The sequence below is a fragment of the Lepidochelys kempii genome, chromosome 26 (genome assembly GCF_965140285.1).
Source record: "Lepidochelys kempii isolate rLepKem1 chromosome 26, rLepKem1.hap1, whole genome shotgun sequence".
Taxonomy (NCBI): Eukaryota; Metazoa; Chordata; order Testudines; family Cheloniidae; genus Lepidochelys; species Lepidochelys kempii.
The window spans coordinates 13,880,703-13,897,528 of NC_136405.1; the positions used below are offsets into that span (position 1 = coordinate 13,880,703).

Genomic DNA, 16,826 nt, shown 5'->3' on the forward strand with positions numbered 1-16,826 from the left:
CGTGGCCAAGCACTTGACGGTACCACTCACCAACGCTGGTGAGCCTCTGACTCACTGGTGACCCCGTACCGCTTTCTCACCGGTTCCCGTGATGCCAGAGCATTATTGATCGCGCGGAGACCCCAGTAACAAGCCTCTTTCTGGGCATTCCCAAGGGAGCTCGGCTCTACAGTTAACACGATCGCCGTTGGCCAAACGTCTGTCTTCCTTTGTGGCTAGATATTTCCTTACGCCCTTCGTCTCGGGCCCAGTTCTGCCACCCTTAGCAGCACGGCGGGAAGGGGATTTTTGTGTAGAAGCACTTTTGGGCCAGAGACCCCCTTTACCTTGTGTATTCTGAGCCTGGCACTGTGTGGCTGAGATCCCGCCCAGGGCTGCCTAAGCAATAATGGCCTTACTACCTTGGGTCCCAGGGCACTGCTCGGAGAAGAAGGGCAGCAGAGCCCGTGGTTATTCCAGTGGGTGTCATGGCCAGAGGAGATGGAAAGGGAACAGGGTGAGAGGTCCGCTTTCCTTTATCCTCTTCCACTGGGTTCTGGGGCTTAAACCTCCCTGTCGAAGGTATTTATCTGTCCCCTGTTACTGTAGTAACTGAGCACCTCCTTTTTCCCTACAACACCACTGTGAGGCAGGGCAGGGCTGTTAGATGGGGAAACTGAGGCACGGAGAGGCTAAGTGACTTGCCCAAGGTGTCACAGGCAGCTGTGGTGGAGCAGGGACTGGACCCCAGGTCTCCTCAGTCCTAGATTTGTCCTCTACCCACTGTGCCACCCTTCCTCTGCGAGAAGAGGCTGTCCTGCGCTCGGCCGCTCCTCTGGCTTGTTCGTATTAACCCACGAGAAACGCCTTTTCCAAATAGAGCAGCCTGCCCATCCACCACCCCTCGGGGGTCTGGACCCTGCTACAGGATGGGCAGAGCCTGGAAGAGTGGGGGTGGCAGGCCCCTGCAGAACAGACCAGTCCCCGGGGGGCTCAGCCAGTGAAGAGATCTGAGAGGGAGACTTGCAAAAGGTGGGAGAGAGCAGCATGAGGCCGGAACGGGAGTAGCAGAGGTTCTGTGCTTCCCCAGCTGAGAGGCTGCTACCCCTCTCCCAAGGAGCGGCAGGTCACTGGTTTGCTGTCTGGGTGAGAATTAGACAATCGGAGGCCAGAAGGGACCATGATGCTCATCTAGTATGGCCTCCAGGGTCGCCCAGACCAAAGAACTGTCCCAAAAGATTCCTGCATACAGCCCATAGCTTGTGGTTGAGCGAGTGCGGCCCTAGAAAGAGCCCCCCCAAATTGAAAATGCCCAGGCACTGGAAATCCCCCCCGCCTCGGTCTGGGAGCGAGTGGTTCTGACGGTTCTTCGCCCCTCCCCATTAAACATTTGTGCCTCACTTTTGTTCTTTCTGGCTAACTCACTCTCCTGACAACAAGGCTAAATAATGAACCCCAGAAGGAGCTCGGGGCCCTTGCAGGGGGGCGAGGGGAGGAGCTGTATCGTTGAAATGGCCCATCTGCTTCCAACTTCTACCCATTAATCATGAGACTCTGCAGACCACCCTGGCTAGCAGAGGATTGCTATCTTCAGCCCTTGGCCTCTCGCTTGGTTTGCTTCCCCAGATAGGGTCAGTAAGTGGTAAACAGGAAACGAACGTGCGCTCGCGAGCCTGTGACGGATGGGGGGTTGCCCTGGGAGACATGGGTTCACTGGCACCCCGGCCAGCTGCAGCCATCAATGGCCTCTCGTTCACGCCGTGTAAGGAACGGCTGCTCCTTTGGCATGGCCCTTGAGTCCAGATCGGCCCAGCTGAGGGATGTGTCCTCGGATCCAAAGCTGTGTCAGACCCAACAACCCTCCAGAGACTCAGACTCGCCGGCAGCCGCGACACAGAGAGGGCTTGGCCAAGTGGGCCTTCAGAGCCAAAGTATTCGGGACTTGCAGCTTCCTTGGAGCCAGACGCCTCCTCCAATCCCGCAGTCACTGAGAACTCTGCCTGGCCCCTAGGACTCCGGCACTTTGCCAGGTGCCTGCCCCAGGACCCCTATTCCATTTTCTCTAGCCCAGCAGCTGCTACTAATTTCCTCCTTCTGTCATGGCTCCCGTGGGACAGCCTCCGGGGCTGGCCTCAGAGATGGGTCATCTGCCGGTTTTCTGGATCCCTCGATCTGCCCTTACGTCCCGGGCAGCCTCCTCACCTGGGGCCTCTGATACAGGCCTGGGAGGACTCATTCTTTCCATGGGACTTTCCCCCATTTTCTGTGGGGGGAGAGAAAAGGCAGTGGGTTCTGGGGCTGGGTTCCCCGTGTGACCCCGCCAACGCCTCGCTCCCTCCCAGGGCCAGGCCTGCGAGCACATGACAGAGCAGCTCAGATCACGCTCTCCTCTGGAGAACACGTGGCCTCCTCTGCCCTAGCATCTGGTGCTGTGGTAGGTTGGTGTTGACCAGGCTGATCAAGGGGTCTGAGATCCTGCTGCTGGCCATGGAATCTCTCTGGCCTCCAGTGTCTCCCGCTGATGATGAGCCGACAGCCCAGTACTTCACCCCAGATCCCATCTCTGCTGTGAGCCAAGCATCTCCCTCTAGTGCCCCTTGGCCCTGGATGGCCAATTACCTGGTAGCAATAGCCAGGGTCCCTTCTCTTGCCTGTCGAATGATCTGCTGAAAGAGGCCAGGCCTGTCCCGGAGGGGCCGTGAGCAGAGTGCTGGAGGCGAGAGCTCGCTCCGGCTGGCTGGTTTCCTTCTATTCTCCCTGGTCGCTAGCCAGCCGGGCCGCGAGTGATGTTTGTGGGTGTAGCCCGGCACCCCGCGGTGCTGCACGGTGACCACGCTGCCCAGCGACGGGTTGACTTTGCAGACGGGGGTGGGTTTGGGATCACAGCCGGGCTGCTGATTCTGCCTCGGAGGAGATGGGCTGGAAAACGCAGACCTCTGAATAATGGCGTCCAACCAACTCCCATTAGGGTCCGTGGAAAGAGGCCCAGATGCCTGTCGTGGGGAGCCGGGCCAGGCCAAGTCCAACCACCTTGGAAGAGAGACATCCCCATATCCCAGCAGACGTGGGTGCCGGGGCTCATTCCCGAGCACTGCCGTAGTTCACAAGGCGGAGGGAGAGGTGGGCCTGGGAAATGCTACCCAGCGCCAGGGAACAATCTCACCCTAGGGAAACTCCAGGGGGGCAGGGGGTTGGTGCCAGCTGCTGGCAGCCGGGACAAGAGGGAGGTTTGTCACTTGGCAGGGTGGGCCTGGGTACAGATCCATGTCTCCCAAAGGCTGGGATGTTTGGAACTGGGGGTGGGCATCTGGTCCGTGGGGTCAGTGGGCGCCAGCAGCTCTGTAACTATGGGAGGAGTCTGGGGGCAGCTCCCCCAGCTCTGCTGGGGCCATTGGCAGCAGACTTTGCTGGCTCTGGTCTCCTACCAGCGATTAGGACATCCCTGGGGAAGGGATCTGGTGGTGTGTTGAGAGGTGCAGCAGGACGGACTCCTCCCAGTGCCCAGGGAGCCCTGCGTGAGTGATCCCAGAGCGCCTGGCTGGGGCAGATACCTGATTGGCCAAGGAGCTCTGGGGAACACCCCTTGAAGGCCCCCCATCAATGGGTGGCTGCTGGGGCAGCCTGGCAGCCAGCTCTAGTTTGACCAGGGCACACCCCACTGAAACTCTTCTCTGTTTCCCAGGGGCCACGAGGAGCACAGCGGGGCCGGTGTAGCTGACATAGGAGACTGGGCAGAACCTGAACGCAAAAGGAGCTTAAAGCTGGCTGTGCCACGTCCTTCGGTCCTGCACTCCGCATAGGGACGGCCTGGCTGAGAACAGGCCCGTCAGAGTCCACAGTCAGGGAATGTGCAGCAGAATTCTCCTCTGGGTGCAGATTTGGTTCCCAGGATCTCCCCGTTGGTGTGTGACTGCTCTGACAAAAACCTGCCCTGTGTGACCTGGCAGAGATGCCAGAGCATGTTAACTCTGAACCTTACTGATGACACATGTGCAGATTTACTTGTGCCCTAAGGTGGGTCACCAAGTCTTTGTGGAGGGAGTAGTAAGGAGCTTTACTACATTTGGGGATCAAACGGTGCCATGAGGGGACAACAAACTATTGATTGCTTTAGCAGAAGGAGCCAGCTACTGTCTTCTCCCACAATCTCCCGATGCCTTCGTAGGTGCCAGACCCCTGCTGTCCGTCCCCAGCTGCCACGCCCTGCAGGCTGTCCCTGACAGCTCCCGTGGTGCAATGACGCAGCATCCAGCAGCTTACGGCGAGCGTGGAAAGAGTGCATGGCAAACAGAGCTGGCTATCCAACCGGGGGCCCGCTGCACAGAGGGGACTCCGTCCGTCGTCATTAAGGCACAGAATTTCCCATTTGCTGCACCAGAGGCCGCTGAGTTCAGCGGGGGACCTGGCCACCGAGTCCAGTAGACCTGGCATGGAAACCAGTGGGCCACAAAATCCAGGGGTCCAGCTGCAGAACCGACAAGAGTCCTGGGAGAAGAAGGTGACTCTGCTGTTGGCTGTACAGTCATGCCCCCGTGGGTGCCTGCCTGGGCTTTGGGCCCCCAATCCCACCTCTGCTCGGTATATTTGGGGAGAGCCTGCTCCTTCCTCTGAAGGGATCTGGAGCCGTCTGGCCCCTGGGTGGTTTGGATCGGATCCTCCCAGGGCCTCCTGCATTCGGCAGTGGGCTGGCATCCCGGGCACCTCGGCTTGAAACTCTGCTGTCCCATCCCAGCGCTGGCTGGAAATGGATCTCCTACACCGCTGGAAGTCTCTGCTGAACCCGTGGTGCCTGAACATCTCCCTTTCCCCAGGCAGGGTGGGGTTACAGCGGAGGGCGCTGCCTTCTCTGATCCACCCTCCCCTGGAAAAGGGAAGGGGAGGCTGGCCTTGGTTTCCTCCGCAGAGCTAGACGGCTCCTCTGGCTGCCTGGCGTTCACTCCGACTGCTGTAGGGGAGAGGGGAAGGCGCCCACTGCTGCGCTCCGGGACTGGATCAACCCTCCCACCCACACCCTGCAGATTGGAGTCCCGGCGACCAGCCGCAGCAAGGGGAACTGCGTTGCTGAAGCCCCCTCTGCGTGGGGGGAGCTGGCGACCCTAGTGGGGGCAGCCGGGCGACAGCGAGGCGTCTCGGAGCTCTCGGGCGCCGTTTGCTGGCTGCCGCGATCGCTGGGCGTATTGGACCGGTCCGTACGGCCCAGCCTGGACCCCCCACTTTTGGATGTGGGCAGGGGGGCAACCACTCCAGGGCGTCACAGAGGGGGGGCCTGCTGGCTCCCAGCCCTTGGCCTGCTGCCTCTGACTTCAAAGCTGACTCAGCCACAACCTTCTGGTCTGAATTAAGCCCAGCTGTGCGGAGCTGCATTCTTCGGGGCTGGCTCCGGCTCCCCCTCCGCCCCCCGTCGGCAGCGCATTCCACCGCCCGCTCCGGAAGCCCCGGAGCTGCCCCGTCCTGACAGCTGCGCCGCATCTGCCTGCTGCAGAGCCCGGTGACCCGGCTGCCCCGAAGGAAGCTTGAGCGACAAACAGCCCCCGCCCCCCCCCACCGGGCCCTGTCCCCACACGCCCAGCCCCTGCGCAGCCAGCCAGCCAGCCCGTAGGCCAGGTGAGGCCAGGGTCCGTGCCCTCTGGGGCTGGGGGGTTTCTAATTCTGCCCTAGCCCCCTCCCCCCCGGGGGGTGCGAGGCTGCCATGGGGCTCGGTGGAGCCTGCCGGCTGCTGCTGCTCTGCCTGCTTGTGGGGCTGCTGACCCCCAGCCCGGGGCAGCCCCCGACGGAGCTGACGGACGATGAGATCGAGGAGTTCCTGCAGGGCTTCCTGCGGGAGGTCAGCCCCGAGGGTGAGGAGGAAGCCGGGGGGCGGGGGCTGGAGGAGCCCCCCGAGCCGCAAGGGAGGCTGAAGCCTGCAGGGAAGGACAAGGCAGCCAAGGCCCCCACGGAGGTGGAAGAAGGTAAGTGTTCTGAGTGCAACCTGGGTACAGAGGGCCTGATCCTGCCCTACCCCGCCCCCTTGGGTCCAATTCTGCCTGGGCCCAATCCTGCCCAGCCCCCTCGAGACCTGATTTCCTGCGTCCACTCTGCATAGGTGTGACTGGCACCCAGGGGCTGGGCAGGGGCAACTGGGCCTAGAGGGACTTGCCGGCAGCAACCTAGGGCCAGCAGAGGGGCTGGGCTGGCTGCAATGTGCAGCTCAGGATGTGGGGGTCCAGCTGACTGGCTTTGTGTTGGGTGCCCCTGGGGAGAGGGGGAGCAGGAGAGCGGAGCAGCCAGCGCCCCTGGCCATGCTGGGCTTCCCAAAACGCCTTGGGAGCCACTGCCCCTTCCCCCGGCCCCAGGCCGGTCGGTGCTACTGGGGGTTCCCAGCCGTGGGTGACAGGCTGGAGACTGGAACACAGGGCTCGCCAGCCTGGGTCACAGCCGGGGTCCACCCAGCCCAGGCTCCGGTCTCTGACGGTGGCAGCCCTGGATGCTGCAGGAACCCTGCTGCAATGGGGCACCCCTGGCCGTCAGAGGTGGGTGTGAACTGTCCCTTCCCAAGGAGTGTCGGGCTGGTATTTGGCTCCTGCCCAACGGAGATGTCTGGAGATCAGCACCTGATCGGTTGTGTCCTCCTAGCAAACCGGGCTACGCCAGGGGGCAGCCATGGTGGAGTCTGTGCCCTCTGGGGCAGATCTCCCCCCCAACATAGATCCCAGGGCACACTCACCCCCCTCCCACATCTGTCATAGCTACAAGAGAGCAAACCCCTGTATGGACAGTCTCTATTATCACACACACACACACTCACCCTGCAATCCCAGCCCGCCCCTCCTGCACTGCACGAGCTCAGCTGCACCCTCCTCTCCCCTGTGCTGATGTCCCAGGGCTGCAGGGGGGCTAGTCCGTGCTGTCCCTGTTAGAGGAGTCGATTGAGAATCCAGCCCCACCTCCCCACAAGTGTTAGCGCAGGGGGTGATGTGGGGAGCTGATGTCCCAGTGTCCCCTCCGGACAGCCACAGGGGGGCACAGGTGGGGCGGTTACCCTCGCACCAGGGCTGTCTCTGGGACCAGCTCACAGGTGGGCCAGTCAGATGGTCACAAGAGCAATCCCAGGCCAGGCTCCAAAATGTCCCCACCGAGCTGCCTAGGCCAGGAGGGGAACCAGGCCCACACCCCCAAAAATCAGGAGCCCAGAAAGCATGGGCTTGGCAGAACAATAAACGTGCCCCGTATGTGTGTGTGTTCACATGGATCCGTGCACCTGCGTGTGTGTTTGTATGCCTGCCTGCTTCCACTCTCAGCCTTAACACAGATCCTGTCGTGCAGTTTTCCTGGTGGCTGGCAGGAGGCGCCGTTAGCCATCCCCAACCCCTGGGCGTCCTGCCCCTTGGCATCCCCCTCCATGCTGACCCACAGCGGTAGCTCACCGGGGGACAGCAGTGTGAACCCCGCCGCATGGGGCGTGTGACTGAGAACTAGAACATTTAGCGTTTTCAGTGAAAAAAAATCAACCCCCCCAAATATTTTGATTGGGAAATGGGAGCCCCACCCATTCCCCTGCACCCCCTCCTGCTCATGGGACTTGTAGTTTGGGTGCTGCGTCCTCCCATTGGCTGCTGTGGGCCCGGCTCCCTGGTCCGGCTGCATCTCCCGTGATGCACAATGGGCTCCCCTTTTGGGGAGGGGCATGGAAGGCCTATGGCTGCGGAGCATCATGGGAGATGAAGTCCCCTGGGGAGCTTGGCCCATGGAGTAGAAGAGGGGAGCGAGACAACTGAACTGCATCTCCCATGGGGCACCGCAGCGGCATTGCAGGGTCTAAATATTGCAGGTTCCCGGCACTAGGTTTTCCCACTGAAATCCCCCCACAGGAAAGAGAAGCTTTTTGCAACAACAAAAAACTGGTTTAGCGGAAAAGCCAAATTTCTATATGGTCATGATGGAAAACTTTCAGCTGGCCCCTAGCTCCATCCTCTCTCCCTCCTGCGTCCTGAGGAGGCTGCGTCCGTGGGGGCTGGTGCCTTTGCCAGGGCTTCTCCCAGGCTGTGAGCAGGCCCCAGAGCACGGAGGGCAGCTGGGTTCGCTTCCCCCTGCTCCCAGCCCCCATGGCGGGGTGGAAGCGCCGTATGGATCGGGTGTCGAGTGATGGGGCAGGAAGGGGAATCCGGCACGGGAGAGCTTTGTGCTGCTGTCCTTACCAGTGCCGGACGCTGGGTCTGAGCTGACGGGCAGGGCAGGGCTGGGAGAGCGGGGGGGTGGGTCAGGGTTGAAGAGCTGGGTGGGGGAAAGGGATAGCCTTGCACACGCTGTCTCTCCCCAGTGCTCCTGATCGCACAAGCCCCTGGCAGCATGGCCCCTCTGGGCTTTGGAAATGGGCCGCCCTCTCCATCCTGTCAGCTTTTCCAGGCTGAGGCCTGCAGAGTGGGGTTTGGCTGCCGGCCCAGCCCTCAGGGGTGAGGTTTCCCTTCTCGGCGGCTGCCGGTGAGCAGCCTGGACCCTGGCGGAGGCTCGCTCTGTTCTGCTCAGCCTGTGGGGCTGTGCTCCCTGCTCAGGGCCCCGAGCGGGACAGGAAGGCTTGTCTGAGACAGCCCTAATGGCCTGTCACCCAGGGGCAGGGCCCCGGGTTAGGGTAGGTGGCTGGAGAGGTGTGAGCTGAGGGCCTTTCGTCGCAGGGAGCGGCGATGAACGGTCCGTCTCCTCATGATGGCCGCGTCACGGCTCTCCTGGCGGATCGGTTTGTCAGAAACCTGCAGCTCGTTTGCTCCGCCGCGGCCGCCGGGCATATCCGCACCGACCGGGTGGGGTGTGGGAGCGTCCGGTTGCTGCCGAGGTTGGGCAAGGAGTGAGGAAATACAGCTCCGCCTGTACCCAGAATGGGGCTTCCCCCAGGCGACGAGGGAGCAAGGAGGAGGAGGGGGCCCTGGTTGTTGTATACGGTGCCCGGGGGACTCGTTCCTCCCTGCAGCCTGCTCTGGGCATGTCAGTTCAGCGGGGCCAGGTGAGGGTCACCCTCCTGGGGGGGTGCTGGGCAGACAGCGGGCACTCAGGGGGGTGGGGAAGTTCTGCTCTGTTCCCCCAGGCACAGGGGGGGGCTCCAAATCCCAGCCCAGGATTGGGCCCTCTCTGCTCACACACCAGAGGATGTGGGAACGCTGCCGCTCAGAGCTTTGGAATGAGCCTGCGGCTGCTCTGGAGCAACGGGGGCCGTTACTCAGCAGCCTCCTCGCCTTCCTGTCAGCCACTGAGTCATGGCGCGAGGCCTCCCTGTCTGGCTGGAGCTCGCTGGAGCCCTGGGCCGGGGCGATCTCAGAGCCCCCACCCTGACAATATGCCCAAAGAGCACCTGCCTCCTGGAGTGCCCTCTGCATCCCTCGCCAGTCCGCAAGGGGCATCTGGGCAAGGGCACTAACAGAGCCAGATACCCACGCTGCCCACCTGTGCCACTCCCCCTTCAGCTGTTCCCTGTTCCCCTGCCTCTGTGTCCAGCTGATGGTGCAGCAAGGTGCTCGCTTCTGTCCTGGGGCCGATCCTGGGGTCAGATCTGTGGGGCGGGAGCTGGACAATTATGCCAAGGTATTTCCTGCTCATCTTCCACCCCATCCCTTTGATGCTGGCTTCTTGACTGTCCTGGGGAGGGCGGATTGTTCCCAGAACGGGGGGTGGGGGTGGGGGGCAGAAGAGATGATCCGTGACTGCTGGAGAAGACTCCCAGAAAGCAAACCTCATATTCATAACCGTGGGTATTCGCTGGGGCAGCTGATTGCTCTCGCCCCATCAGGGACTAGAAACAATTCTCAGGATCATGGTGTCCAATCAGTAGAACAGGAGGTTTGAACCCCCCCAATACCGCTCCCGCCAAGTGGCTTGCTGAATAAGCGAGTGGCTGGGAGTGACGCATGCAAAGAACCTGGCTAATCGTTCCAATGGGCGCCCTCTTGGTTTGCAGACACGCCGCGGCCGGATTCGGTGGCTGAATGACCAGTGCAATAGGGCTGGTGCACTGCAAGGTTGGCATTACCAATGCTGACCGTTCACAGCTTATAAGCCAGGCTCCAAATAGCAGAAGACTTAAAATTTCTAAGTGCTGGGCTGCTTCTGCGTGGAAGTGGTGGAGAATGCGGGCAGCCTAGGTCATTGTGTGGGAAATAGAAGGAATCCCAAAGAGCTGCCCGGACACAGAGGCTGTGGCCTAAAGTGCTGGCAAGGCTGTGTGCCCAGTGGGCCGTGGGTATCAGAAATCCCCAGTGGTTATTGTTTAATGTCCTGCTGAAAGGCAGGGGAAGAGCCAGGCCCCAACAGAGCAGGGCTGGCTTCATGTGTGGAGTGACAATGACTCCCTGGGGCCCAGCTGGGTGGAGGAAGGTGGCCCCATAGGCCTGATGGGCAGAGACCTGGAGCCCAGCTGGTTGCGTGGGGCCCAGAGACCGGCCTGAGACGGACTCTTTCCTTTTATACAGGGACAACTGTGAAGGTTAAAGAGAAACCCAAGAAAGGGAAAAAGGAGCGGCCCCCCAAGCCCACCAAGAAGCCCAAGGAGAAGCACCCAAAGGCCACCAAGAAGCCCAAGGAGAAGAACCCAAAGGCCACCAAGAAGCCCAAGGAGAAGCGCCCAAAGGCCACCAAGAAGCCCAAGGAGAAGCCTCCCAAAGCCACCAAGAAGCCATCTGGCGGGAGGAGGCCCAAGATACCACCCCCCACCCAGCCCTACGAGGAAGAGGAGAGGTACCGGCAACCCGAGAGACCTCTGATCCCCCCACCAGCCGAAAAGGATTACAGCCTGCCCGAGACTCCCAGAATCGCCTCTCCCTATGATGAGGAAGAGGAGAGATCCCAGACGTATGGGGAACGGGACAAAGGTAAGTGCTACTGATTGACCCATCGGGTTGCCAGTCACTCAGCACATGGCACCCACCCACCCCGCACTCCTCCTCGCCTTGCCCCATCGCCCGCCACCTCCCCAGAGCCCCCTGACCGCAAGGGCAACCCCCCAGTTCCTACACACGACAGGCTCCTTCCCCTTTAGCATGAAAGGACATGACCAAGGAGTTACCAATCCGTGAGTGTCACTAAATACGCAACATTCTGCACGGCCCAATCTGAGCGGTGGCTTCTCCCTGGAGAACGCCTCATGGGCATCGGAACAGTGTCTGGGGCGCCGTCTGCTCTTTGTGGGGTTGCTGCGTCAGGGACATCTCTCTGCTTTGTAGCGTCAGGGTCCCTGGGAGTAGAAACAGGGCCAGGAGGCTCCTCTCGCTGTATCGCAGCTCGGGATTTCCAGGAGGCAGCAGCGTTGTGGAACTTGTCCTTCAAGGCTGGGTTATGAGTCTTTTCTGGGACGTGTTCGGTGCCGTTTCTCTCCACTGAGGCAGAGGCCCAGACGCAGTCACTCCAAGGCTCCCCCAGTCAGCTTGGTTGTCCCTCACTAAGATTTTCTCACCCAGCCTGACCGCCCTGCCACAAATAATCACATCCACCTGATTCTTACGAACATTCAGTTTAACCAATCCAGGTGAGACCCTAAATTACCTCCCATAAACAACATTCCTGGCATCTGATTTGCAATCGCATGGGCTGCATTGCTATAGGCCGAGAGAAAAATTGCAATATTTTGTGGTAACCCAGCTTTATCGGGGGTCAGAGTCTAGATCGCTTGCTTGAATGTCTGCAGGAACATTTCTGCCGGGCTGGTGAGGAGTTGAGGTGCTGTGTTTGATACCATTTCTCTCGACAAACAATGGGACATCTTTGGATGTGAATTGGGTTCCGTTGTCACCATCTGCTCGGAAACTCCCAGTCCTGAAAAGCCGAGTCTTAACCCTCTTAGCTGGACTAGTGGAATGCACGCAGAATACTGCAAGCCGGTAAGGTTGGGCACCTACAGCAGTATATGGCCCCAGAAACGGTCCACCATTGTCCATGCAACGGAGCACGTTTAGGCATGTGTTACGTTCACTGACAATCTTGACGCTTGTTCTGCCATTTCCTCCGTTGTGTATCAATCCCTGCCCACCCACCCAGGACTCTTGGCCAGACTTTGCCTTTTTGAAATTCCCAAATAGTCTTCATCTAATTTTTGGACTACGTGGGCCCTGAGCCCCATAGGAATAACCATTTTGCAACCGTGATATACACGTAACAGTTCTTTGTGAGTAAAGAAAGATGGACACAGCTGTCTGTGCTCATCCACTCCTCGAAATGTCCTGCTCTTTCACCGGCACTGGGTCATTGTTAGGGTTTCGTTGTCCATGGCAAGGGTTCAGTTTGTGCCACATGGATCATACCTACCTGGCTCTGGTGCCAATTCCGTAGGCCAGCTTACCTGCCACTTCCCAATGGGCAAGCATGTCAAGCAATCTGCATTGCATGTCGGCTGGCCCTTTTGAACTCACTATCAGGACAGTGCGTGTGCACGAACATCACCCCTCTCTGTAACCATGCTGGAGTCAGTGCCGGGACTCCTTTCATTAAAACCGAAAGCAGCGGTTGGTGAATCGTTGCCCACCAGGGATCGGTGACACTTTTGAACTCCACTCTGAGCTTCTCGCTCAATTCAGGTACAGCTCCCTTCCCTTCTGCCAAGAGATCTCAAGCAGTGTGATCTTCCACCCCTTGTGAAATGACTGCACCAACTCCATAACGTGAGGTGGCACAAGCTATCTTCATAAGCAGAGGTGTGCTGTAGTTGGTAAGGACCCTTCTTGATCCTGGAAGCTTCTTGACTTCATCAAGAACCGTGGCTGACTGTAGACCAGTGGTTTTCAAACTTTTTTTCTGGTGACCCAGTTGAAGAAAATTGTTGATACCCACGACCCAACAGAGCTGGGGATGAGGGGTTTGGGGTGTGGGAGGGGCTCAGGGCTGGGGCAGAGGGTTAGGGTGTGGGGGTTGAGTGCTGCAGGGTGATGCCAGGAATGAGGAGTTCAGGGTGTGGGAGGGGGCTCTGGGATGGGGCAAGGGGTTGGGGTGCAGGAGGGGGGGTCAGGGCTCTGGGCTAGGGATGCAGGCTCTGGGGTGGGGCCAGGGATGAGGGGTTTGGGGTGCAGGAGGGGGCTCCGGGTTTGGGGAGGCTCAGGACTGGGGCCGAGGATTGGGGCACAGGGTTGGGGCATGGGCTTACCTCCAGTGGCTCCCAGTCAGCTGCGCAGCTGGGGTGCAGAGACAGGCTTCCTGTGCTGTGCCCCGGAAGTGGCCAGCAGGTCCAGTGCCTAAGAGGAGGTGCGCAAGCAGCTCTGTGTGACTCTTGCCTGAAGGCATCACCCCCCCAGCTCCTACTGGCCAGTTCCCAGCCAATGGGAGTGGGGAGCCAGTGCTCAGAGTGGGGGCAGCGCGCAGAGTGTCGTGGCCCCCCTGCCTAGGAGCCGGACCCGCTGATGGTGTTAGAGCAGATAGGGACTACTCATTTTTACTGGCCAGCCGCCAGGGTCCTTGGGTGCTGAGCAAGGCGACCCAGTGCCTTGCATTCTGCGACTCGGTACTGGGTCGCGACCCGAAGTTTGAAAACCACTGCTGTAGATGGACAAAGTGTGTGAAGTCTTTTATTGGACCAACTTCAATTGGTGAGAGAGACGAGCTATAGACCAACCCCACTTCTGTCCATTGTGCAACAGTTTGCAATACGGCCGCTGTGTTAAGTAGAATCATAGAATATCAGGGTTGGAAGGGACCTCAGGAGGTCATCTAGTCCAACTCCCTGCTCAAAGCAGGACCAATCCCCAACTAAATCATCCCAGCCAGGGCTTTGTCAAGCCTGACCTTAAAAACCGCTAAGGAAGGAAATTCCACCACTTCCCTAGGTAATCCATCCCAGTGCTTCACCACCCTCCTAGTAAAAAAATTTTTCCTAATATCCAACCTAAACCTCCCCCATTGCAACTTTTGAGACCATTACTCCTTGTTCTGTCATCTGCCACCACGAGAACAGTCTACATCCATCCTCTTTGAAACCCCCTTTCAGGTAGTTGAAAGCAGCTATCAAATCCCCCCTCATTCTTCTCTTCCGCAGACTAAACAATCCCACTTCCCTCAGCCTCTCCTCATAAGTCATGTGTTCCAGTCCCCTAATAATTTTTGTTGCCCTCCGCTGGACGCTTTCCAATTTTTCCACATCCTTCTTGTAGTGTGGGGCCCAAAACTGGACACAGTACTCCAGATGAGGCCTCACCAATGCTGAATAGAGGGGAACGATCACGTCCCTCGATCTGCTGGCAATGCCCCTACATATACAGCCCAAAATGCCATTGGCCTCCTTGGCAACAAGGGCACACTGTTGACTCAATCCAGCTTCTCGTCCACTGTAAGCCCTAGGTCCTTTTCCGCAGAACTGCTGCCTAGCCATTCGGTCCCTAGTCTGTAGCTGTGCATTGGATTCTTCTGTCCGAAGTGCAGGACTCTTAGTAAGATTGGTCAGTAGTAACTGAGCGTGCTGTAACGATGCTGGTTTTGGTGGGACCCAATTGCGAGTGCCAATTCAGGACAAACTGCTTCAAGCAGGGCAGTCACAGCCCGAGGCTGGGGTTTCTGTGAACACCAAGGCAAACCAAACCAGCCAGCCAGAGAAGACTTTGGTTTTACCTGTGGATTTAGATTTTAGATTCTAAAGGATTGGCAACAGCTTGATTTGTGGGTAAGATCTGATTTGTATATTGACCTGGGTCTGGGGCTTGGTCCTTTGGGATCGAGAGAACCTTTTTTCTTTTACTGGGGTATTGGTTTTCATAACCATTTGTCCTCATAACGGTGGGGTGATACTGGGAAACTGGAGTGTCTCAGGGAATTGCTTGTGTGACTTGTGGACATCCTTGGTTCTGTCTTACTACAGCAAGTATTGGTGTATAACAGAAATGGTTTATCTAAGTCATGTTCACTAACATGATTGAATCTCCTTAAAAAGACCAGGAGGACTTGTGGCACCTTAGAGACTAACCAATTTATTTGAGCATGAGCTTTCGTGAGCTACAGCATCCGATGAAGTGAGCTGTAGCTCACAAAAGCTTATGCTCTAATAAATTGGTTAGTCTCTAAGGTGCCACAGTCCTCCTGTTCTCTTTGCGGATACAGACGAACACGGCTGCTACTTTGAATCTCCTTACAAACTCAAGGTAAAACTTGGTTAGAACAATAGTGGATTGGATCTGCTTTTGCAGCATGGGTCCTGTATGTCTCATGTGATCTTGCCAAGAGCTAAAGAACATAGCTACTTTATTCATACAAACTCTGGCAAATGTTTGGAACCCAATTAACATCAACTTAATGTAGATATTACTGTTGTTTATAGGACAGGAATCTTGGCATTTAGCCCTGAAAGCAATATAGTAGTGTGCCTCAGTTTCCCTTTTCATACAGCACATCCGGTCTGGAATGTCTTTTCCCCTGTGAAAAGTTCCAGTACTGTTTACAGGCATTAACTGAAACATCACTATAACAAGGCCTTTTAACACAAAGTGGGTTCTCATGTATTCCTTTTAACGTGTTCAAGGGATTTTCCAAAAGATTAGGCACATTGGACATTTTTACAGTTTTTGGTAGTAGCAACACATTAGTTACCAAAATTACCATGAGCAATAACAACAAATTCATTGCAAGTGTCCATCTACATTCATGTTTGTTATTCCACACCTTTGGCTCAATACCATTGGGGTTTGGGCCTTTTCGGGTCAGCCTGTGGCTTCCCTCTGCAGAATTAAGGTCTCTCTTTCCCACTTGTCCTGAAGGATCAAACCCTGATTTCTCTTGCTTAACAGAATTCACTGGCTGGTTGGGTGTGCTCTCTGTGCTAACAGCTATTAGCAAGTCCTTCTTCTCCCTGCCAGCCAAGTAATTTGCATTACCACAGACAGGAGCCAGTTCGCCAGTTTTCAGATCCTTAACTGCTACCAATTCCACGGCTGGACTGTCTTCGAGAGATACCATCCATTTTCATTAACCAGTTAGGCTCCAAGTTCTGTTGTCCTTTCCTTACCAACCTCTGCTTCCACATGGAATTAGATGTTAAGTTCACTGAGAGACTAGAGGTCATATCCAAAGTGTCTGGAGATGAGAGTAGACCTGCATTCTCGAGAGATTAACTGCCCAGCTGTTCTGCTCTGGAGACTCAGCTACCCAGTCTTCCCTCCGAACCTGAGACACCGGCTGTTCACTCACAGAATCAGCATGGAGACATTCCTCACTCAACAACCTTGTCTTCCCAACAAGCTGGCCCAACACAGCCACTTGGTTAGAGGACTGTTCAACTTTCTTAACAGCTTTCACTTCATCTGAGCCTTTCTCAAAGCTCTCCACAGTGGATGCTTCAACAGGAAAGTCAGTGGATCCATTCACAACCGAAAATTTCTGGCTGTTAGGACCTGAAACATTCTTGATTAAATCACTTTCACACCCTTCAGTTGTAGTAAACTGCTTGCAAAGACTCCATGAGGATTCCTTTCCCGAGGGTCTTTTCTAAGCAGCAATTCACCCCACACAGAAGTTCTTCAATCTCCATTTGTAGATAGGCTTGGGCTCGGTCGATCTCAGAGAAATGCCTCCCATCAGCTAATGAGGCAATTACAGCCTGACTTCTAGGCCAGGGATACTGATCTTCATGCAGCCTTGAAATCACCACAGATGTGGCCAACCCTGTTCTTTTTCACTCCATTCGCTCCAGTTGACCTTGGGTATAGTTCTGGAGCCCTGTAAGCACCCTATGGCAAAATGCACTGGACCAGCTTTGCAAAATGTAGGAATTGCTCCCCCTTCAGGCACAAGTTTTGCTTGCAGGTGTTTTAAGGTTTTGGTGCCCTCCCGAAGGACGTCCTCTGCCTTGTCTAAGAGGTTTGTTTTGGGCCAGAGTCCATACAGTTTTGTAAATCTGCTGGCATTTTGAAATCAATGGG

At 57.2% G+C, this 16,826-nt stretch overlaps 1 protein-coding gene across 3 annotated transcripts in view; it reads left to right on the forward strand.

Annotated features, from left to right (window-relative positions):
* The window catches only part of AEBP1 (AE binding protein 1), a 40,935-nt gene that overhangs the window by 6,472 nt on the left and 17,637 nt on the right, over positions 1-16,826 (forward strand). For all 3 annotated transcript variants that reach the window (XM_078850679.1, XM_073325475.2, XM_078850678.1), the window contains exons 2-3: positions 3,662-5,927; positions 10,413-10,811. In XM_078850679.1, coding sequence (XP_078706805.1) covers positions 5,669-5,927; positions 10,413-10,811 — 658 coding nt within the window. In that variant the 5' untranslated portion in view covers positions 3,662-5,668. The remainder of the gene's footprint in view (positions 1-3,661; positions 5,928-10,412; positions 10,812-16,826) is intronic.